Source organism: Scyliorhinus torazame, chromosome 4 (assembly GCF_047496885.1).
Source record: "Scyliorhinus torazame isolate Kashiwa2021f chromosome 4, sScyTor2.1, whole genome shotgun sequence".
NCBI lineage: Eukaryota > Metazoa > Chordata > Chondrichthyes > Carcharhiniformes > Scyliorhinidae > Scyliorhinus > Scyliorhinus torazame.
The window spans coordinates 349,360,706-349,384,959 of NC_092710.1; the positions used below are offsets into that span (position 1 = coordinate 349,360,706).

The 24,254-nt window shown below is 45.4% G+C and overlaps 1 protein-coding gene across 1 annotated transcript in view; it reads right to left on the reverse strand.

Moving 5' to 3' along the window:
• LOC140411509 (dynein axonemal heavy chain 6-like) overlaps positions 1–24,254 on the reverse strand; it is a 1,703,852-nt gene that overhangs the window by 591,504 nt on the left and 1,088,094 nt on the right. Inside the window, exons 44-45 of the mRNA XM_072500595.1 lie at positions 23,991–24,107; positions 15,399–15,542 (exon numbers count right to left, since the gene is read on the reverse strand). Of these exons, the coding sequence (XP_072356696.1) occupies positions 15,399–15,542; positions 23,991–24,107 (261 nt within the window). The remainder of the gene's footprint in view (positions 1–15,398; positions 15,543–23,990; positions 24,108–24,254) is intronic.

A 24,254-nucleotide genomic window follows, 5' to 3' on the forward strand; every position in this document is an offset into this window, starting at 1 on the left:
GGAAGATGAACCCCAGAAATGCACGGGGCATGATAAATCGATGTTTTCGATGTGACTCTCAATACCATTATGCTTTCAACTGTCCAACTCGTTATGATAGAGTGTTTGAAGCAACACATAACACTGAAGAGTCAGAAGAGGAAAAACATAGTGACCAGAAAGAAGGCATTGTCTTATTGCTAAGCAGTTTTACGCCAGTAATGAGGGTGTTGGTTGCAGAATCCTTCAACTGTGCTGTATTGGACAGTGGCTGCGCATCTACTGTGTGTGGAATTGACTGGTTAAAATGTTATCTGGACTCCTTGAATGCTGAAAATCGTAACAAGGTTTAGGAATTTGAAAGTTCCACAAGTTTCAGGTTTGGGGATGATAATACTCTGAAGTCGCTGAAACGAGTGGTGATCCCTTACAATATTGCCGGAGTGAATCATTTCATTAGCATGGGTGTTGTATCAAGTGAGATACCTTTGCTTCTGAGCAGACCGTCGATGAAGGATATGGAACAGGATAAGGCAGCAGTTTTTGGAAAGACGGTGGACTTACAATTTGCACAGTCGGGACACTATTGTATTCCATTGCTGACAAATAATATTTCAAGTAGAGTGGTTAAGGATGTGTTAATGGCAGTTGAAAATGGGACTTTAGCTGATAAAAAGCTTGTGGTATTAAAACTGCATCGGCAATTTGCACATCCGTCTCCTCGGAGGCTGAAAAATTTATGAAAGGATGCAGGGGTAAGGGATGATGACTATACTAAACTGATAGAACAGGTTAGTTTGTAGGAAGTACAGAAGGACACCAGCATGACCGATAGTAACCCTACCTTTGGCCAGGGATTTTAATTACATTGTGGCCATGGACCTTAAGATCTGGGATAAAGCAAATAATCTATTTATTTTGAATTTTGTAGATTTAGCAACCAGATTTAGTCAATCAACGATTGTACGAAGTAAAGAAAAGCGAGTAATTCTGGATCAAATCGTGGAAAAATGGATCGGAACAGGAATGGGCCCACTGGCAAAATTCTTTTCGGACAATGGGGGAAAATTTGCTAATGATGGGTTTGGGGATATGTGTGAAAACATAAATATCAGAGTTATGTATATGGCTGCAGAAAGCCCATTTAGTAATGGTGTCTGTGAAAGAAATCATGCTGTCATCGATGATATGCTTCAGAAAATTTTGGCAGATCGACCAAATTGCAGGCCAAATTCAGCTTTCATTGGCGGCACATGCAAATAATTCATTGCAGATGGTTGGGGGCTATAGTCCTTATCAATTAGTGTTTGGTAGAAATTCTAAAATTCCATCCATTTTGGATGACCAGCCTCCAGCTTGGGAGGAGACTACAATTATCCCTGGTTTTGCTGAACATTTAAATGCATTGCATAGCAGTAGAAAAGCCTTTTTGGAAGCAGAAGTCTCTGAATGAATTCACAGAGCTTTAAGACATAACGTACGGCCATCAGATGCCGTTTTTCAGAAAGGGGGCAGGGTATACTATGAGAGAGACAATTCTAATGAATGGAAAGGCCCAGGGAAGATCATAGCATGCATAGATGGCAAACTGTTATGGTACATTCATCAAGGATAATGAATACAGATTACAAATTTTCAAATTTAGACCGAGCAGACTGACATGACGAGGAACCAGAGTCATCTGGTACCATGTGTTACAGAACTATTAGGACCAGTTAACTGATATAGACAGGGTTTCTGTAGAGGAACACAACACTTCTGATGAATTGGAACAGGCCATTTTTCCGAAAGGGCAACTGCCAAAAGTTGGTACAAAAGTGACATACTTGCCTGAAGGGTCTAGTCAATGGAAGGATGCAACTGTTATTAATAGAGCAGGGAAGGCCACTGGAAAGTGTAAACATTGGTTGAATGTACAGCATTCAGGGGAAGGAGTCATGACAATGGATTGGGAAAACGAAGTTCAAAAATGGAGGGCACAGAAACGCAGTGCCAGTTCAGATAGTACATCGGATAGTGAACAGGTCCGCAGGAAAAGGTCGAGAAACATTGAAAGAACATCCCACAGCAGAAGGGAAAGATCAAGCAGCAGCAGTACAGAACGAGATACCAGGCGGGAGAGGGGACGTAGTTTATCAAGATCTCGGAACATGAGTAAGACTACGAATACTAATAGGAGTGGAAGCCCACATACACGTGAGATTTTGGTGGCTTGAAATAAATTAGATGAAAAAGTTATCAAAGATGCTAAACAGCAAGAACGGCATAGTTGGAGTGAATTTGGGGTATACATGGAAGTACCGGATAGGGGACAAAGAGCTCTATCCCACAGATGGATTTGCACGGAAAAGGTTATTTCGGATGGAACTTATAAGGCAAAGGCCAGGCTTGTGGCAAGGGGATTTGAAGAAAACTTAGAAGATCAGGATTTAAGGGTAGATTCACCTACAGCAGGAAAGGTTATTTTAAAGATCTTCTTGGCTGTATTAGCCACAAAGGCATGGGAATGCAAATCTATGGATATGAAAGCTGCCTTTTTGCAGGGGCATCAGCTCCAGAGAGACATTTTTCTCCGTCCTCCTAAAGAAGCAGCTAACACAGAAGGGGTACTCTGGAAGTTGAACAAATGTGTATATGGATTAAATGATGCATCTAGAGTCTGGTATTTTTCAGTAAGGTCAGTTTTGTTAAAGTTAGGCTGTTGCCAGTTGAAAGCAGATCCTGCAATGTTTACTGGCACTATAAAGAAAATCTTTCTGGCATCTTTATGATGCATGTCAATCATTTTTTGTGGGGTGGGACTAGTGATTTTGAAGCTACTGTAATCTCTGGTTTGAGGAAAGAATTCAGGGTTGGAAGTCAGGCTTCTGGTGCATTTAAATATATTGGACTGGAAATTGGACAGACTAAGTTAGGGGCAACTTTACGTCAGCAATCTTATTTGGAAAGCATCAGCTCAATAGCCATTAGTCGTGGCCGAGTTTCATAAAAAGACGCAATGGTTTCAAAGATAGAAAAAGAGCAACTGCAAAGTTTAATTGGGCAACTGAATTGGTTAGGTAGACAGACTAGACCGGACGTGAGTTTTGATGTCTTAGAGTTGAGTACAAAAATGAATGATCCCAAAGTGGAAGACATAATAAGAGCAAATAAAGCGTTGGCTAAACTAAAAATGCAGGAGTGTGTTGAAGTTCCCGGTTTTAGGTGACCTTAAGCACTTGAAACTCATAGTTTATAGTGATGTGTCCTACGCAAATTTATGTGATGGGGTTTCAAGCGCAGGAGGTTTTATAATTTTACTTTTGGGGAACAATGGTAAACGTTGCCCGCTTGTGTGGGAAACAAAGAAAATAAGGAGAGTGGTAAAAAGCACTTTTGCTGCTGAGACGTTAAGCCTTGTAGAGGCGGTGGATATGGCCTTTTATATACGTATGATATTGACAGAAATTTGGGGATGAGGGGATTTGGGTAATATACCTATTGACTGTCACATTGACAATAAATCCCTGTGGGAAAATGTGCACTCTACAAAAAGTGTCAATGAAAAGAGGTTACGGATAGAAATCGCAAGTTTGAAGCAGATGTTGGACAGAGGGGAAATGACAAAAATTAAATGGGTTGACAGTAGCTATCAACTGTCAGAGACTGTTTTCCGAAAAGAGGGGCGAGTTCACAGAAACTTTTGGATATTGTTAATGAAGGTCACTTGTTTCTGTGGCTGGTTTTTTTTCTTTCTCGTCCAAACAAAATAAGAACTGAAAAAGGGGGGGGGGGGGGGGATCCTGGGCGGGATTCTCCGCAATCGGCGCGATGTCCGCCGACCGGCGCCAAAAATGGCACAAATCAGTCCGGCATCGCGCCGCCCCAAAGGTGCGGAATTCTCCGCATCTTGGGGGGGCCGAGCCCTCACCTTGAGGGGCTAGGCCCGCGCCGGATTTGTTTCTGCCCCGCCGGCTGGCGGGAAAGGTCGTTGGTGCCCTGCCAGCTGGCGCAGAAATGACTTTGCCGTACGGCGCATGCGTGGGAGCGTCAGCGGCCGCTCACAGCATCCCCGCGAATGCGCAGTGGACAGGGTCTCTTCCGCCTCCGCCATAGTGGAGACCATGGCGAAGGCGGAAGGAAAAGAGTGCCCCCACGGCACAGGCCCGCCCGCGGATCGGTGGGCCCCAATCGTGGGCCAGGCCACCGTGGGGGCACCCTCCGGGGCTAGATCGCCCCGCGTCCCCCCCAGGACCCCGCCTGCGCCACCGTTTCCCACCGGTAAGAGAGGTGGTTTGATTCTCGCCGGCGGGACAGGCATTCCAGCAGCGGGACTTCGGCCCATCGCAGGCTGGAAAATCGCCGGGGGGGGGCTCGCCAAACGGCGCGGCGCGATTCCCGCCCCCGCCGAATCTCCAGTGCCGGAGAATTCGGCAACCGGCGGGGGCGGGATTCACGCCAGCCCCCGGCGATTCTCCGACCCGGCGGGGGGTCGGAGAATCCCGCCCAAGGTGTGTGTTTGAGTTTCTTGAAATTTTGTTTTCACCTTATTAGTTTATTTTCTCCAAGGAAGGGGAGACTCTTAAGTAATGGGTTAAGAGAGATTGCAATTAGTTATCTCATTTATGTTAAGTATCCATTAATTGACACTGATATGTAAAGGGGCTTCAGGTGGCCTCTGTCAGATGATGTATAGTTCGAGTTTTGTGCAAAGTCTGTTGGAATGAAATAAATGTGTGTTGGTGACAAAGGAACAGAACTTTAGACTTTTCATATCGCATCAACTAAAACGTCGAACAATACTTAGAGAGAGACAATGTGGTTACACTAAGAGAGAGACAATTTGGTTACACTAAGAGAGAGACACTGTGGGTTATACGAAGAGGGGGAAGATGTGCTTATACTAAGGGAGACAATGTGGGTTATACTAAGAGAGAGACAATGTAGTTATACTAAGAGAGAGACAATGGGGGTTATCCTAAGAGAGACAATGGGTTTATACTAAGAGAGGGACAATATGGTTATACTAAGAGAGAAACAATGTGGGTTATACTAAGAGAGGGACAATGTAGTTATACTAAGAAAGAGACAATTTGGTTATATTAAGAGAGGGACAATGTGGGTTATACAAATAGAGGGACAATGTAGTTATACTAAGAGAGAGACAATGGGGGTTGTACTAAGAGACAATGTGGTTATGCTCAGAGAGAGACAATGTGGATGAAAATAAGAGAGAGACAATGCGGTTATAATAAGAGAGAGATAATGTGGTTATACTAAGAGAGAGACAATGTGGTTATACTAAGAGCGGGACAAGGTCGTTATACTAAGAGAGAGACAGTGGGGGTTATACTGAGAGACAATGTGGGTTATATAAGAGAGGGACAATGTAGTTATACTAAGAGAGAGACAATGGGGGTTATCGTAAGAGAGACAATGGGTTTATACTAAGAGAGGGACAATGTGCTTGTACTAAGAAAGAGACAATGGGGGTTATACTAAGAGAGAGACAATGTAGTTATACTAAGAGAGAGACAATTTGGTTATATTAAGACAGGGACAATGTGGGTTGTACTAATAGAGGGACAATGTAGTTATACTAAGAGAGAGACAATGGGGGTTATACTAAGAGAGAGACAATGTGGTTATAGTAAGAGGGACAATGTGGGCTATTGTAAGAGAGAGACAAGGTGGGTTATACTAAGATACAATGTGGTTATGCTTAGAGAGAGACAATGTGGTTATACTAAGAGAGACAATGTGGTTATAGTAAGAGAGACACAATGTGGTTATACTAATAGAGGGACAATGTAGTTATACTAAGAGAGAGACAATGGGGGTTATACTAAGAGGGAGACAATGCAGTTATACTAAGAGAGAGACAATGGGGGTTGTACTAAGAGAGGGACAATGTGGGTTATACTAAGAGACAATGTGGTTATGCTCAGAGAGAGACAATGTGGTTGAAAATAAGAGAGAGACAATGTGGTTATAATAAGAGAGAGACAATGTGGTTATAGTAAGAGAGAGACAATGTGGTTATAGTAAGAGAGAGACAATGTGGTTATAGTAAGAGAGAGACAATGTGGTTATAGTAAGAGTTGACAATGTGGTTATAGTAAGAGAGAGACAATGTGGTTATACTAAGAGAGAGACAATGTCATTATACTAGGAGAGAGGCAATGGGGGTTATACTAAGAGCGGGACAATGTAGTTATACTAAGAGAGAGACAATGGGGGTTATACTGAGAGACAATGTGGGTTATACTAAGAGAGAGACAATGGGGTGTTATTCTATGAGAGAGACAATGTGGTTATAGTAAGAGAGGGACAAAGTTGGTTACACTTCGAGAGACAATGTGGTTATACTAAGAGAGAGACCATGGGGGTTATACTAAGAGACAATGTGGTTATGCTAAGAGAGAGACAATGTGGTTGATACTAAGAGAGAGACAATGTGGTTGATACTGAGAGAGAGACAATGTGTTTGATACTAAGAGAGAGACAATGTGGTTATACTTAGAGAGAGTCAATGGGGGTTATACTAAGAGACAATGTGGTTTTGCTAAGAGAGAGACAATGTGATTGTCTCTCTCTTAGTATCAATCACATTGTCTCTCTCTTAGCATAACCATATTGTCTCTTAGTATAACCCCAATTGTCGCCCTCTAAGTATAACCACATTGTCGCTCTCTAAGTATAACCACATTGTCTCTCTCTTAGTATAACCACATTGTCTCTCTCTTAGTATAACCACATTGTCTCTCTCTTAATATCAATGTGGTTATACTAAGAGAGACAATGTGGTTATACCAAGTGAGAGACAATGGGTGGGATTCTCCACTCCCGCGCCAAAGTGCCCACGCCGTTGTGAACGCCGTTGAGGTTCACGACGGCGCGAAACGGCCCCTATCCCGACCGATTCAGGGCCCGATAATGGGCTAGGAGCGGGGCCGCGTCATTTACACGCGCCAGGACTTGTCAGCACGTAAAGGCGGCGCCGCATTCACGACATGGCCGGCGCCGCATAACTGGCGTCACCCGCACACCCGCGCATGCGTGGTTGCCGTCCTATCCGAGTCCGCCCCGCAAGAAGATGTCAGACGGATCTTGCGGGGCTGCGGAAGAAAGGAGGTCCTCCTTCAGAGAGGATGGCCCGACGATCGGTGGGCACCGATCGCAGGCCAGACCCCATTTGAGGCCCCCCCGGTGCAGGATCCCCCCTCCCCCCCTCCCCGCAGGCCGCCCCCCTCCAACGTTCCCGTGCTGTTCCCGCCGGCAGTGACCAGGTGTGGATGGCGCCGGGGGGAACCCGCCGTTTTGACCTGGCCGCTTGGCCCATCCGGGGCCTGAGAATAGCGGGGGTGGCGGAGAATCGCCATTTTGTGTGTCTCGGGCGATTCTCCGGCCTGCGGCCCGCGGAACTCGACGGGGCCGTTCCCGCCGCTTGGGAGAATCGCGGGGGGGTGGGTCGGGCCGGCGTCGCGGGAAATTTGGCGACCCAGGCGATTCTCCCGACCGGCGCGGGAATGGAGAATCGCGCCCAATGCGTTTATGCTAAGAGAGGGGCAATGTGGTTATACTAAAAGAGAGAAAATGTGGTTATACTAAGTGAGAGACAATGCACTTATACTTATATAGAGACAATGAAATATTGCACCATGTCTCAGACAGCCATGTGAAAGGACTAAGCCGTGCAAACATGAACTGCCACCAGCTTGTTGGCATTCTCTGATCAGGACATGCCGCTCTTTTGGTTTCCTGCCTTGATAGATTGAAGTTTCCCATTCAATTCTGAATATTTCTCCCTCAACCTCTCCTGTTCTCTTCTCCTCCTTTGAGACATGCTTAGAACCTTTCTCTTTCAATGAGGGTTTGGTCATTTGACCTAATATCCCGACATCTTGATCATGCTTCTGGGAAGTACTTTGGGACACTTCCTTACATTAAATTGGCTGTGTAAATGTCAGTTTTTGTTTGCGGTGTAACTGTCTCCGAGCTTCTGTCTTCTTGAAAAACTTCACGTGAAATTTACCAAACATTTTCTGAAATTTCAATCAAACCCACTGGGTTACCTCATTGATGAATTCCAATCGCAAATACTTTGTGATTTCTCAATTACAAATGCAGACAGTAAGTTATGGTGTGGAAGCAAAAGATTATTTAGTTATAAAGTTCAGAATAAATAATTTCCATGAATGTTTGCATGAGTGATGGGGGAGGAAAGGCTGCTGGGTCAGTGATGCAGATGTGTGTGTATAATCCGTTGATTGAATCTTATCAAGCCCTGCTCACATATGTAGTTATTCAGTAACTGCTGGATGTATGAGGCTAATTATATTGTGAAGTGTAGTCACATCAAGATTTTTTATCATACAGCTTCAAATCAACTCACTAGTTAAAAGCAGGGACTAGAAAAATGATAATGCAAATTTTGTTTAAAAACAGAAGCTTCGAAATATGTTTGAGTCGGTGATCAGTTGACAGAAGGTTTTTTTTAACCACACAATCTGGACAGTACAGAGAAAATAACAGTTGCTGTTTAAAGAAATGCTGTCTGAAATTTTAAAAAGATTAATTAACTGTGCGTGCGTTTTGCTGACCAGATTTCTAGGGGCAGCATGGTAGCACAGTGGTTAGCACTGTTGCTTCACAGCACCAGGGTCCCAGGTTCGATTCCCGGCTTGGGTCACTGTCTGTGTGGAGTCTGTACGTTCTCCCCGTGTCTGTGTGGGTTTCCTCCGGGGGCTCCGGTTTCCTCCCACAAGTCCCGAAAGACGCACTGTTAGGTGAATTGGGCATTCTGAATTCTCCCTCTGTGACCCGAACAGGCGCCGGAATGTGGCGACGAGGGGATTTTCACAGTAACTTCATTGCAGTGTTAATGTGAGCTTACTTGTGACAATAAAGATTATTATTAATAATTATAGATTGTATTTATAGTATTTGCAAATGTTTTCAACATTTCTTGTAAAATGAACATATTGTTTTCACCCATGATTACAAGATCAATGAAACAGAGACTCTCTACAGGGTGTGGCAGATTACAGAATGGTTATACAGCTTTAGGATCAGATGGAACAAGGGTTTCTGAATGAATAAAAGACAGTGTCACAAGGTTAATTCATAATCTGAGCCCCCTGATATGAAGGGTTTTATCAGTTACAGCGTTGCTTGGTCAGGGAGTGGCATAGTGGTATTGTCACTGGACTACTAATCTAGGGACTCAGAGTAATGTTGTAGGGGCCTGGGTTCGAATTCCACAAAGGCAGATGGTGAAATTTTAATTCAATAAAAATCCAGAATTAAAAGTCAAATGATGACCATGAAAGCATTGTTGCTTCTCGTTAAAAATACCACCAACTGGTTCACTAATGTCCTTTTAGGGAAGGAAATCTGTCATCCTTACCCGATCTGGCCTACAAGTGACTCCAGACTCACAGCAATGTGGTTGACACCTAAAATGCCCTCTGAATGACACAAATGAATTGGGGCAGCACGGTAGCATTGTGGATAGCACAATTGCTTCACAGCTCCAGGGTCCCAGGTTCGATTCCGGCTTGGGTCACTGTCTGTGCGGAGTCTGCACATCCTCCCCGTGTCTGCGTGGGTTTCCTCCGGGTGCTCCGGTTTCCTCCCACAGTCCAACGATGTGCAGATTAGGTGGATTGGCCATGATAAATTGCCCTTAGTGTCCAAAATTGCCCTTAGTGTTGGGTGGGGTTACTGGGTTGTGGGGATAGGGTGGAGGTGTGGACCTTGGGTAGGGTGCTCTTTCCAAGAGCCGGTGCAGACCTGATGGGCCGAATGGCCTCCTTCTGTACTGTAAATTCTATGATTCTATGACCTAGCCAACTACTCAGTTCAAAGGCAATTAGGGAGGCTCAGCCAGCTCACCATCCGAGCCAAAAACTGCTCTCTGGAATATACACAGTCACTTTAAGGGTGCAGACTATGTGGGGCTCAACCAGATTATGAGCCCCACAAGAGCCTCCAATCACCCTATCTCATCAAACCCTATCTGCAGATTCTTCTGTTCCTTTTCCCCCTCATGTATTTATCCACATTCTCTTTAAATTCAACTGTGATTCACTTCATCATATTTCACATTCTGACCACCCTCCCGTGGGCTCCACATTGGGTCGGTCAATATATTTTGAGATTTATGGCCCATGTTTTGGCTCCCCCCACAAGCAGATAATTTACTCTGTGGGTAAATGTCAGGCACCCTCCAGAAGGAAGAGAGAGGAAAATTAAAGTGTTAAGTGCATATTGTTGGGTTAAATAACTACCTTTCATTCTGGCCTTTGTTGTTGCTGTAAAGAGGCTGGGATAATCTTGCCTCTGAAATAAAACTTCTTTTGTTAGCGAGAGAAGAAAGAAGCGAGAACAGCCTGAATTTTAGCTGGGTTATTAGCCACAGCATGGAAGGCCAGGAATGGAAGAATATGAAATAGCAGCCTGCCAAGTGAAATCGCGACAAGTGGCTGTCAGGAAACATTGGACTGTCATGGTACATTGGATCAGAAATCGACAGAAAAGCAATGGCACCTCGACCCTGACTCTTACCTCTGTCTCCACCGAACCCTTCACCACTAGCCCCCACACCTGCCCGGACCAAGAAGAACCAGCACAGGGGCAGCAATATCAAAGACCTCTCATCCCCAGGAAAAGGGGTCTCAGTTGTGTGGCTATAGATGTAATTAATCAAGACACATACAGCAAAAAAAAAAATCCAAAACATGATAACTGCCTCAAAAAGCAGAGGTCCCTGACGCTGGAATCCCTCAAAGACCGTGGACGATTCCATACAGGTCATGAACCATGTAGCCATTTTCTCCATCAGTGGAAGATGATTGTAGCAGTGAGGCCCACGGAACACATCACATCAACCTGCCCATTATGATTTGTTGCCCATTTCACCACTCCACATCCCAGGAGGCCATTGAATTTATAGACAAATTGAACATCCCACTGCCAGATGGAAGCAGTAGGAGTTACAAAAAGAGATTGGAGATCTTGGGATTGTTCTACTTAAAGGTGAGGAGTCATAGGGCCCATTGTGTCTGCACAAGTCAAAAAACACCACCTAACTATTCCAGTCCCATTTTCCAGCACGTGCCCGTGGCCTTGTCTGCCCTGGGATCACAAGTTCACATCTCAGTACATCAGGCAGCCAGTTCCAGACTCCCAACCACCCTCTGGGTGAAAAGATTTTTCCTCACATCCCCTCTAAACCTCCTGCCCCTTACCTTAAATCTATTTCCCCTCGTCATTGATCCCTCCACCAATGGAAAAGGTTTCTTCCTGTTTCTTCCTGTCTACTCTATCTATGCCCCTCATAATTTTATACATCTCAATCCTGTCCCCCTCAGTCTCCTCTGCTCCAAAGAAAACAATCCCAGTCTATCCAATCTCTCTTCATAACTAAAACTCTCCAGCCCACGCAACATCCTGGTGAATTTCCTCTGTACCCTTTCCAGTGCTATCTCATCCCTCCTATCATGAGATTTCCAGAACTGCGCACAATACTCTAACTGTGGCCTAACCAATGTTTTATACAGTTCCAGCATAACCTCCCAGCTCTTAAGCTCAATCCCTCGGCAAAGAAAGGCAAGTATACCACCTGCCTTCTTAGAGGAAAGTTTTTTACACAGAGGGTAGTGGGTGCCTGGAACTCGCTACCGGAGGAGGTGGTGGAAGCAGGGACGATAGTGACATTTAAGGGGCATCTTGACAAATACATGAATAGGATGGGAATAGAGGGATACGGACCCAGGGAGTGTAGAAGATTGTAGTTTAGTCGGGCAGCATGGTCGGCACGGGCTTGGAGGGCCGAAGGGCCTGTTCCTGTGCTGTACTTTTCTTTGTTCTTTGTTTAACCACTATATCCACCTGCCCTGCTACCCTACGTGATGGGTGTACATGCACACAAAAGTCCCTCTGATCCTCGGTACTTCCCAGAGTCCTTGCCTTGTTTGTCCTGCCCAAGTGCATCACGGGCAGCACGGTAGCCTTGTGGATAGCACAATTGCTTCACAGCTCCAGGGTCCCAGGTTCGATTCCGGCTTGGGTCACTGTCTGTGCGGAGTCTGCACATCCTCCCCGTGTGTGCGTGGGTTTCCTCCGGGTGCTCCGGTTTCCTCCCACAGTCCAAAGATGTGCGGGTTAGGTGGATTGTCCATGATAAATTGCCCTTAGTGTTCAAAATTGCCCTTAGTGTTGGGTGGGGTTACTGGGTTATGGGGATAGGGTGGAGGTGTTGACCTTGGGTATGGTGCTCTTTCCAGGAGCCGGTGCAGACTCGATGGGCCGAATGGCCTCCTTCTGCACTGTAAATTCTATGAAACTATGAAACCTCACACTTATCCGGATTGAATTCCATTTGCCACTGGTCAGCCCATCTGACCAGCACGTCTATATCCTCCTGTAATCGAAGGTTACCCTCCTGATTACTTTCCGCCCCACCAATTCTCCATGACCTGACTGATCAACCCTCCTATATTCATGTCTAAATCATTTAGTCAAACCACAAACAAAAGGGGCCCCAACATTGATCCCTGCGGGACCGCACTGGACACTGGTTTCCAGTCAGAAAAAGAGCCCTCAACCATCATCCTCTGCTTCCTGCCACTAAGCCAATTTTCCAAATTTCCTTGGATCCCATGGGCTCTTATCTTCGCTGTCAGTCTCCAATGCTCATCAAAAGCCTTGCTATAGTCCAAGTAGACTATGTCAAATTCACTTTTCCTCATCTACACACCTGGGGCGAGATTCTCCGACCCCCCGCCGGGTCGGAGAATCGCCGGGGGCTGGCGTGAATCCCGCCCCCGCCGGTTGCCGAAGTCTCCAGCACCGGAGATTCGGTGGGGGCGGGAATCGCGCCGCGCCGGTTGGCGGGCCCCCCGCGTGATTCTCCGGCCCGGATGGGCCGAAGTCCCGCCGCTAAAATGCCTGTCCCGCCAGCGTAAATTAAACCACCTACCTTACTGGTGGGACAAGGCGGCGCGGGCGGGCTCCGGGGTCCTGGGGGGGGCGCGGGGCGATCTGGCCCCGGGGGGGTGCCCCCACGGTGGCCTGGCCCGCGATCGGGGCCCACCGATCCGCGGGCGGGCCTGTGCCGTGGGGGCACTCTTTCCCTTCCGCCTCTGCCACAGTCTCCACCATGGCGGAGGCAGAAGAGACTCCCTCCACTGCGCATGCGTGGGAAGCTGTCACCGGCCGCTAACGCTCCCGCGCATGCGCCGCCCGGAGATGTCATTTCCGCGCCAGCTGGCGGGGCACCAAAGGCCTTTTCCGCCAGCTGGCGGGGCGGAAATTCGTCCGGCGCCGGCCTAGCCCCTCAAGGTTGGGGCTCGGCCCCCAAAGATGCGGAGCATTCCGCACCTTTGGGGCGGCGCGGTGCCCGTCTGATTTGCGCCGTTTTGGGCGCCAGTCGGCGGACATCGCGCCGTTTCCGGAGAATTTCGCCCCTGGTCACCTCTTCAGAAAGTTCAATCAAGTTTGTCAGACGTGACCTCCCCTTAAAACCATGCTGACTGTTCTCGATTAATCCCTGTCACTCCAAATGCAGATTAATTCTGTGTCTCAGAATTGCTTCCAATAGTTTCCCACCACTGAGGTTAGACTGACTAGCCTGTAGTTTCCTGGTTTATTCTTTCCTTCCTTCTGTAATAATGGCTCCACATTGGCTGTCCTCCAGTCCTCCAGCACCTCTCCTGTGGCCAGAGAGGGATTGAAAATTATTGCCAGCACCCCTATTTCATCCCTTGCCTCACTCAACAGCCTGGGATACATTTCATCCTGCCCTGGAGATTTGTCCACTTGTCTAATCTTACGCCTGCCAGACCACGCAGAACCTCCTCTCTGCTTCTGTTAATCTTTTTAATTTTATCACAGTCCATCTCCTTGATTCCTATACCCACATCGTCCATCTCATGAGTGAACACCGACACAAAGGGCTGGATTCTTCCGCCCCGCCCACCGCAAGAATGCCACGGGCAAGACGGGGCCAATGAAGAAGTCCAGTGACCTCGGGCGGGATTCTCCAGTTGCCGGGCAGACGCGACCGGAGAATTCTGCCCAAAATATTCATTTAGAACCCCACTTATGTCCTCCGGTTCCACACACAAATGACCATTGTGGTCCTTTGGGACGCCACAGTGGCCAGTGGTTAGTGGCAGGGACCCAGGTTTCATTCTGACCTTGGGTGACCGTCTGTGTGGAGTTTGCACATTCTCCCCGTGTCTGTGTGGGTTTCTTCCGGGTGCTCCGGTTTCCTCCCACAGTGCAAAGATGTGCAGGTCAGGTGGATTGGTTAGGTATATCTAATGTAGCAGTTGGTAATGCAGGATTGGCGCAGACTCAATGGACCAAATGGCCTCCTTTTGCACGGTTGGGATTCTATGATTCTATTCTTCCCCGAGTTATCCTTTTAATCCTTAATGTAGTTGTAAAACAACTTAGGATTTCCCTTTATTTTACTTGCCAGTAACCTTTATGCCTCCTTTTTGCTATCCTAATTTCCTTTTTAAGTTCTTCTTGCACATTCTCCAGGGCTTCTGCTGTTTTGGACCTTGATATCTTCCGTATCAGGGACTGTAATGGTTCAAGAATGCAGCTCACCACCACCTTCTGAAGGGCGACTAGGGATGGGCAATAAATGCTGGCCTAACCAGCAATGACCACATAAATGCATTTTTAAAAGCCTCCTTTTTTATCCTTATCCAATGCTGTATATCCCTGGATATCCAGGGTTCACTGGATTTATTGGTTCCACCTTTTCCTTGATTGGAACATGTTAAGCCATGTATTCTCCTGGTTCCTTCTTGAATGGCTCCCATTGTTCAGTCACGCATTTACCTAAAACTGTCTGCTCCAAGTACAGTCTGGCCAAATCATATTTGATCTTATTCAAATCGGCCTTCCCCAGTTCAAAACTTTGTTTCAGGCCCATCCTTTTTCCTGTTCCAGTGAATCTAATGGAGTTAGGATCGCTGTCTGCAAAATGGTCCCCCACTGATGCCAACCACTTGCCCAGTTTTGTTACCTAACATTCAGTCCATGACTGTCCCTTCGCTTGTGACTTAACTAGTCCATAATTTCTATTTCTTCTTGACTCATTTGCTGTCTCTTCTAATTTTGCCTGTGCATCTACTCCTGCTGAACGTTCTCTCAGGACCCCACCCCACTGCCAAGTTAGTTTAAATCCTCCCCAACAGCACAAGCAAACTTCCCTACAAGGACACCGGTCCCATTTCGGTTCAGGGACCACCCATCTGCCTTGTATAGGTCCTACTGTCCCCAGAAATGGTCCCAATGACCCGGAAATCTAAAGCCCTCCCTGCTGCACAATCTCGTCAGTCACACGTTCATCTGGACTAACCTCCTATTTAATAATGTTATAATATGGTACATTCATTTTACCAATATGTTGTTACCTGTAAGCAGCACTGGGCATTTGTTCAGGAGCAGCAGGCTGGTAATAAAGGAATACCGCAAGGTGTCTACTGTACACACAAGATTTTCCTGATTGGGTCGTCTTGATTTGGGAGCTCCTAACATCACTGCTTCAGCGAAGCTCGCTGCAAACAGCAACAAGAAAACAAGAGTCAGTCCATGAGAAACATTCAACTCTGAACTAACCTGGTCAATTTTTGTTAATTTTCTTCCCAATGGCAGCAGTAGCAGCTTGTAATGCAGTGCATTAAATATAGCAGCTTGTAATGCAGTGCATTAAATATAGCAGCTTGTAATGCAGTGTGTATTAAATATAGCAGCTTGTAATGCAGTGTGTATTAAATGTAGCAGCTTGTAATGCAGTGTGTATTAAATGTAGCAGCTACAATGCAGAGTATTTAATGTAGCAGCTTGTAATGCAGTGTATCTCATGTAGTAGCTTGTTATGCAGTGTAATGCAGTGTATTTAATGTAGCAGCAACAGTGTCGTGCATTCAATGTAGCAGCTTGGAATACCATGTGTTAATGCAGCAGCTCGCAATGCAGTGTATTTAATGTAGCAACTACAGTGCAGAGTATTTCATGCAGCAGCTCGCAATGCAGTGTATTTAATGTAGCAACTACAGTGCAGAGTATTTCATGTAGCAGCTTGTGATGCAGTGTATTTAATGTAGCAGCAACAGTGCAGTGTGTTAATGCAGCAGCTTGAAATGCAGAGTATTTAATGTACAAAGAACAAAGAAATTACAGCACAGGAACAGGCCCTTCGGCCCTCCAAGCCTGCACCGACTATGCTGCCCGTCTAAACTAAAATCTTCTAAACTTCCAGGTTCCGTATCCCGATATTCCCATCCTATTCAGGTATTTGTCACGATGCCCCTTAAATGTCACTATTGTCCCTGTTTCCACCACCTCCTCCGGCAGCGAGTTCCAGGCACCCACTACCCTCTGTGTAAAAAAACTTGCCTCGTACATCTCCTCTAAACCTTGCTCCTCGCACCTTAATCCTATGCCCCCTAGTAATTGACCCCTCCACCCTGGGAAAAAGCCTCTGACTATCCACTCTGTCTATGCCCCTCATAATTTTGTAGACCTCTATCAGGTCGCCCCTCAACCTCCATCGTTCCAGTGAGAACAAACCGAGTTTATTCAACCGCTCCTCATAGCTAATGCCCTCCATACCAGGCAACATCATGGTAAATCTTTTCTGCACCCTCTCTAAAGCCTCCACATCGTTCTGGCAGTGTGATGACCAGAATTGAACACTATACTCCAAGTGTGGCCTAACTAAGGTTCTATACAGCTGCACCATGACTTGCCAATTTTTATACTCAATGCCCCGGCCAATGAAGGCAAGCATGCCGTATGCCTTCTGGACTACCTTCTCCACCTGTGTTGCCCCTTTCAGTGACCTGTGGACCTGTACACCTAGATCTCTCTGACTTTCAATACTGTTGAGGGTTCTACCATTCACTGTATATTCCCTACCTGCATTAGACCTTCCAAAATGCATTACCTCACATTTGTCCGGATTAAACTCCATCTTCCAGCTCTCCGCCCAAGTCTCTAAACAATCTAAATCCTGCTGTATCCTCTGACAGTCCTCATCGCTAGCCGCAATTCCACCAACCTTTGTGTCATCTGCAAACTTACTAATCAGACCAGTTACATTTTCCTCCAAATCATTTATATATACTACGAACAGCAAAGGTCCCAGCACTGATCCCTGCGGAACACCACTAGTCACAGCCCTCCAATTAGAAAAGCACCCTTCCATTGCTACTCTCTGCCTTCTATGACCGAGCCAGTTCTGTATCCATCTTGCCAGCTCACCCCTGATCCCGTGTGACTTCACCTTTTGTACCAGTCTACCATGAAGGAGCTTGTCAAAGGCCTTACTGAAGTCCATACAGACAACAATGTAGCAGCTTGAAACGTAGTATAATGCAGTGTATTTAATGTAGCAGCAACAGTGTCGTGCATTCAATGGGCGTCATTCTCCGACCCCCCGCCCGGTTGAAGAATCGCCGGGGGCTGCCGTGAATCCCGCCCCCGCCGGTTGCTGAAGTCTCCGGCACCGGATATGTGTATTAAATGTAGCAGCAACAATGCTGCGTGTTTATGAAGCAGCTTCTAAAGCAGTGTATTTAAGTGGTAGCTTGTAATGCAGTGTATTTAACGTGGCTGCTTGCAATGCAGTGCATTTAATATGGCAGCTTGTAGTGCAGTACAATTAATGTGGCAGCTTGTAATGAAATGTATTTAATGTAGCAGCAACAATGCTGTGTATTAATGTAGCAGCTTGTAATGCAGTGTATTTAGTGTAGCAGCAACAGTGCAGTGTTTTCAATGTAGCAGCAACAATGCCGTGTGTTAATGCAGCAGTTTGAAATGAAGTGTATTTAATGTAGCAGCTTGTAATGAAGCAAAATGCAATGTATTTAATGTAGCAGCAACAGTGCAGTGTATTAATGTAGAAGCTTGTAATGCAGTGTATTTACTGTCGTGGCAACAATGCAGTGTATTTAATGTGGCAGCTTGCAATACAGTGCATTTAATGTGGCAACTTGTAATGCAGTGTATTTCATGCTGCAGCAACAGTGCAGGGTATTAAACGTAGCAGCAACAGTGCAGTGTATTTAATGTGGCAGCTTGCAATGCAGTGTATTTAATGTTGCAGCAACAATGCTGTGTCTTAATGGAGCAGCTTGTAATGCAGTGTATTTAATGTGGCAGTTTGTAATGCAGTGCATTTAATGTGGCAGCTTGTAATGCAGTGCATTTAATGTGACAGCTTGTAGTGCAGTGCATTTAATGTGGGAGCTTGTAATGCAGTGTATTTAATGTCACAGCTTGAAATGCAGTGTATTTAATGTCACAGCTTGAAATGCAGTGTATTTAATGTGGCAGCTTGTAATGCAGTGTATTTAATGTAGCAGCAACAATGCTGTGCATTAATGTAGTAGTGTGTAATGCAGTATAATATAGTTTATTTAATGTAGCAGCAACATTGCTGTGTATTTAATGTAGCAGCAACAGTGCAATGTATTCAATGAAGCAGCAACAACGTGTTAATAGAGCAGCCTGTAATGCAGTGCATTAAATATAGCAGCTTGTAATGCAGTGTGTATTAAATGTAGCAGCTACAATACAGAGTATTTAATGTAGCAGCTTGTAATGCAGTGTATCTCATGTAGTAGCTTGTTATGCAGTGTAATGCAGTGTATTTAATGTAGCAGCAACAGTGCAGTCTATTCAATGTAGCAGCAACAATGCCATGTGTTAATGCAGCAGCTTGGAATGCAGTGTATTTAATGTAGCAACTACAATGCAGAGTATTTCAGGTAGTAGCTTGTAATGCAGCATATTTAATGTAGCAGCAACAATGCAGTGAATTTAACGTGGCAGCTTGTAATGCAGTGTATTTAATGTAGCATCAACAATGCTGTGCATTAATGTAGTAGCTTGTAATGCAGTGTATCTAATGTCACAGCTTGAAATGCAGTGTATTTAATGTGGCAGCTTGTAATGCAGTGTATTTAATGCAGCTTGTAATGCAGTGTATTTAACGCAGCTTGTAATGCAGTATAATGCAGTGTATTTAATGTAGCAGCAACAGTGCAGTCTATTCAATGTAGCAGCAACAATGCCGTGTGTTAATGCAGCACCTTGTAATGCAGTGTATTTAATGTAGCAACTACAATGCAGTGTATTTCAGATAGTAGCTTGTAATGCAACGTAATTAATGTGGCAGCTTATAATGCAGTGTATTTAATGTAGCAGCATCAGTGCAGTGTATTCAATGTAGCAGCCACAATGCTGTGTATTTAATGTAGCAGCAACAATGCAGTGTGGTAATACAGCAGCTTGTAATGCAGTGCATTTAATATAGCAGCTTGCAATGCAGTGTGTATTAAATGTAGCAGCTACAATGCAGAGTATTTAATGTAGCAGCTTGTAATGCAGTGTATCTCATGTAGTAGCTTGTTATGCAGTGTAATGCAGTGTATTTAATGTAGCAGCAACAGTGCAGTCTATTCAATGTAGCAACAACAATGCCATGTGTTAATGCAGCCGCTTGTAATGCAGTGTATTTAATGTAGCAACTACAATGCAGAGTATTTCAGGTAGTACCTTGTAATGCAGCATTTTTAATATAGCCGCAACAATGCAGAGTATTTAATGTGGCAGCTTATAATGCAGTGTATTTAATGCAGCAGCAACAGTGCAGTGTATTCAATGTAGCAGCAGCAATGCAGTGTGGTAATACAGCAGCTTGAAATGCAGTGTATTTAATGTAGCAGCTTGTAATGCAGTATAATGCAATGTATTCAATGTAGCAGCAACATTGCTGTGTATTTAATGTAGCAGCAACAATGCAGTGTGTTAATACAGCAGCTTGTAATGCAGTGCATTTAATATAGTAGCTTGCTGTGTGGTGTGTATTAAATGTAGCAGCTACAATGCAGAGTATTTAATGTAGCAGCTTGTAATGCAATGTATCTCATGTAGCTTGTTATGCAGTGTAATGCAGTGTATTTAATGTAGCAGCAACAATGCCGTGTGTTAATGCAGCAGCTTGTAATGCAGCATATTTAATGTAGCAGCAACAATGCAGTGTATTTAATGTGGCAGCTTATAATGGAGCGTATTTAATGTAGCAGCAACAGTGCAGTGAATTTAATGTGGGAACTTGTAATGCAGTGTATTTAATGTAGCATCAACAATGCTGTGCATTAATGTGTAGCTTGTAATGCAGTGTACTTAATGTCACAGCTTGAAATGCAGTGTCAGTAATGCAGCTTGTAATGCAGTATAATGCAGTGTATTTAATGTAGCAGCAGCAGTGCAGTCTATTCAATGTAGCAGCAACAATGCCATGTGTTAATGCAGCACCTTGTAATGCAATGTATTTAATGTAGCAACTACAATGCAGAGTATTTCAGGTAGTAGCTTGTATTGCAGTGTATTTAATGTGGCAGCTTATAATGCAGTGTATTTAATGTAGCAGCAACAGTGCAGTCTATTCAATGTAGCAGCAACAATGCCGTGTGGTAATGCAGCAGCTTGACATGCAGTGTATTTAATGTAGCTGCTTGTAATGCAGCAAAATGCAATGTATTTAATGTAGCAGCAACACTGCTGTGTGTTAATGTAGTAGCTTGTAATGCAGTGTATTTATTGTAGCGGCAACAATGCAGTGCATTTAATGTGGCAGCTTGTAATGCAGTGCATTTAATGCTGCAGCAACAGTGCAGTGTATTTAATGCTGCAGCAACAGTGCAGTATATTAAATGTAGCAGCAACAGTGCAGTGCATTTAATGTGGCAGCTTGTAATGCAGTGTATTTAATGTGGCAGCTTGTAATGCAGTGTATTTAATGCAGCTTGTAATGCAGTATAATGCAGTGTATTTAATGTAGCAGCAACAGTGCAGTCTATTCAATGTAGCAGCAATAGTGCCATGTGTTATTGCAGTAGCTTGTAATGCAGTGTATTTAATGTGGCAACCACAATGCAGTGTATTTCTGGTAGTAGCTTGTAATGCAGCGTATTTAATGTAGCAGCAACAATGCAGTGTATTTAATGCAGCAGCTTGAAATGCAGTATATTTAATGTAGCAGTTTGTAATGCAGTATAATGCAGTGTACTTAATGCGGCAGCTTGTAATGCAGTCTATACAATGTAGCAGCAACAATGCCACGTGTTAATGCAGCACCTTGTAATGCAGTGTATTTAATGTGGCAGCTTGTAATGCAGTGTATTTAATGTGGCAGAAACAGTGCAGTGTATTAAATGTAGCAGCAACAATGTGTGTTAATGGAGCAGCTTGTAATGCAGTGTATTTTATGTGGTAGCTTGTAATGCAGTGTATTTAACATGGCAGCTTGTAATGCAATGCATTTAATGTGGCAGCTTGTAGTGCAGTGCATTTAATGTGGCAGCTTGTAATGCAGTGCATTTTAATGTGGCAGCTTGTAGTGCAGTGCACTTAATGTGGCAGCTTGTAATGCATTGCATTGAATGTAGCAGCAACAGTGCAGTGCATTTAATGTAGCAGCAACAATGCTGTGTTAATTTAGTAGCTTGTAATGCAATGTATTTAATGTTGCAGCTTGAAATGCAGAGTATGTAATGTCGCAGCTTGTAATGCAGTGTATTTAATGTTGCAGCAGAAATGCAGTGTATTTAATGTAGCAGCAACAATGCAGTGTATTTAATGCAGCAGCTTATAATGCAGTGTATCTAATGTAGCAGCTTGCAATGCAGTGTATTTAATGTAGCAGTTTGTAATGCAATGTATTTAATGTGGCAGCTTGTAACGCAGTGTATCTAATGTAGCAGTTTGTAATGCAATGTATTTAATGTTGTAGCTTGTAATGCAATGTATCTAATGTAAGTTTATCTAGGTTGAACTCCATCTGCCACTTCTCAGCCCCGCTCTGCATCCTGTCAATGTCCTGTTGTAACCTGCAACAGTATCTACAACTCCCCCAACCTTTGTGTCATCGACAAACTTGCTAAACCACCCTTCCACTTCCTCATCCAAGTCATTTATAAAAACTACAAAGAGCAGAGGTCCCAGAACAGATCCCTGCGGGACACCACTGGTCACCGACCTCCAGGCGGAATACTTTCCATTCACCACCATTCGCTGTCTTCTTTCGGCCAGCCAATTCTGTATCCAGACAGCCAAATTTCCCTGTATCCCATGCCCCCTAACTTTCTGAATGAGCCTACCATGGGGAACCTTATCGAATGCCTTACTGAAATCCATATACACCACATCCACTGCCCGACCTTCATCAATGTGTCTCGTCACATCCTCAAAGAATTCAATGAGGCCTGTGAGGCATGACCTGCCCCTCACAAAGCCATGCTGACTATCTTTAATCAAACTATGTTTTTCTAAATAATCATAAATCAGGGGTGGGATTCTCTGATCCTGAGGCTAGGTGTTGACGCTGTCGTAACCGCCGTCGTGTTTCTCGACGGCGTCAACATGCCCTCAGGAGCAGCAATTCTAACCCCTACAGGGAGCCAGCATGGCACTGGAGCAACCCATGCCGCTCCAGCTGCTGATGCTCGGCATCAGATGGGCACTGCGAGTCTGCGCATGCGCAGTGGAACCGGCGGCAAGGCGTGCATGTGCAGTGGCTCCCTTCTTCGCGCCGGCCCCGACGCAACATGGCAATTGGCTACAGGGGCCGGCGCGGAACAAAAGAGACCCCCAGCCCAAGAGGCCGGCCTGCCGATCAGTAGGCCCCGATTGCTGGCCAGACCACAGTGGAGGCCCCCCCCGGGATCGGCACAGGGTCGGAACCCCTCCTCCCCTCCCCCCCCCCCCCCAACCAGGCCACCCCCAGGTGCATCCACGCCGAGCTCCCGCCAGGTAAGTGCAAGTGTGAATGCCACCTGCGGGACTCGGCTGTTTTTGCGTGGCCGCCGAGAATCGCCCGGGGGGGGGGGGGGGTGCCGTAGAGCGGCCCCTGACTGGTGCCACGCCGGTGCCAATGGCACCAATTCTCAGCTCCCCGGAGAATCGGTGGACCGGCGTCGGGGCGGCGTGGCGTGATTCGCGCCTGTCCCGCCGATTCTCCGACCCGGCCACTGGGTGAGAGAATCCCACACCCTATCCCAGAATCCTTTCCAATATTTTGCTCACCGCAGACGTAAGACTGAGACTGAGGATCTATAATTCCCAGGGATTCCCCTATTCCCTTTCTTGAACAGGGGAACAACATTCGCCTCCTTCCAATCATCCGGTACTACTCCAGTGGAGAGTGAGGACACAAAGATCATCGCCAAAGGCGCAGCAATCTCCTCCCTCGCTTCCTGTAGCAACCTTGGGTATATCCCGTCAGGCCCAGGGGACTTATCTACCCTGATGCTTTAAAAAATTTCCAGCACATCCTCCTTCTTACTATCAACCTGTTCGAGTCTATTAATTGGGTTCACGCTGTTCTCATGGGCAACAAGGTCCCTCTCTCCAGTGAATACTGAAGCAAAATATTCATTTAGGGCCTCCCCCATCTCCTCAGACTCTAGGCCCAAGTTCCCTCCACTATCCCTGAAGGGGAACAGCTGCTCCCTATCCACCCTGTCTGTACCCAATGGGGCTGCACAGATTAACGATAAAAAGAGATGTAGAAGGGGAAAACAGGGTTACGATCAAAAGTTTGGGGACCATACTGGAGGACGAATCAGGACGAGAGAGTGGCAAATGAAGTTTGATGTACCAATAACACAATTAAAAAAGAGTGGTTGAGTAATTTATTGCCTCAATACCAAAATAAAAAAAAGATCAATTCACATAATGACAGAATTATTCCAGTGCAGAAGGAAGCTATTTGGCCCATTGTGTCTGCATGTGAGATTTTTAGTTATAATTTGAGATTTACAATTTATTTTGAATGGATACTGCACGAAAAAACATTCTTCTGTCCTCAGTTATCACATGCAGAGACACGCGTGTAGATACACTGGCAAGTGTGTGGGTACACATCCACACAGACAGGTACAGATCCGCAGATATACCTCCATGTGTATAAAACAAATCTTGATCTCTGTTACCTTCTGAAATAAGGTTTTGAGTAGATGGAATTAATTCTTCCCAGGATTCCAAATTCCCGGTTTGCATGTCCACAAAATATCCAAAGACAGTCGTGCTTACAGATGAAAACGAAACCGCTGAAAAAGAGACACAATAGAAGTGGCATGAACGTTTCCGAGAGCGAATACAGAGATACATATGAGATAGGAGCAGGAGGAGGTCTTCTGGCCCGTCAAGCCTGCTCCGCCATTCATCACCATCATGGCTGATCATCCAACTCAATA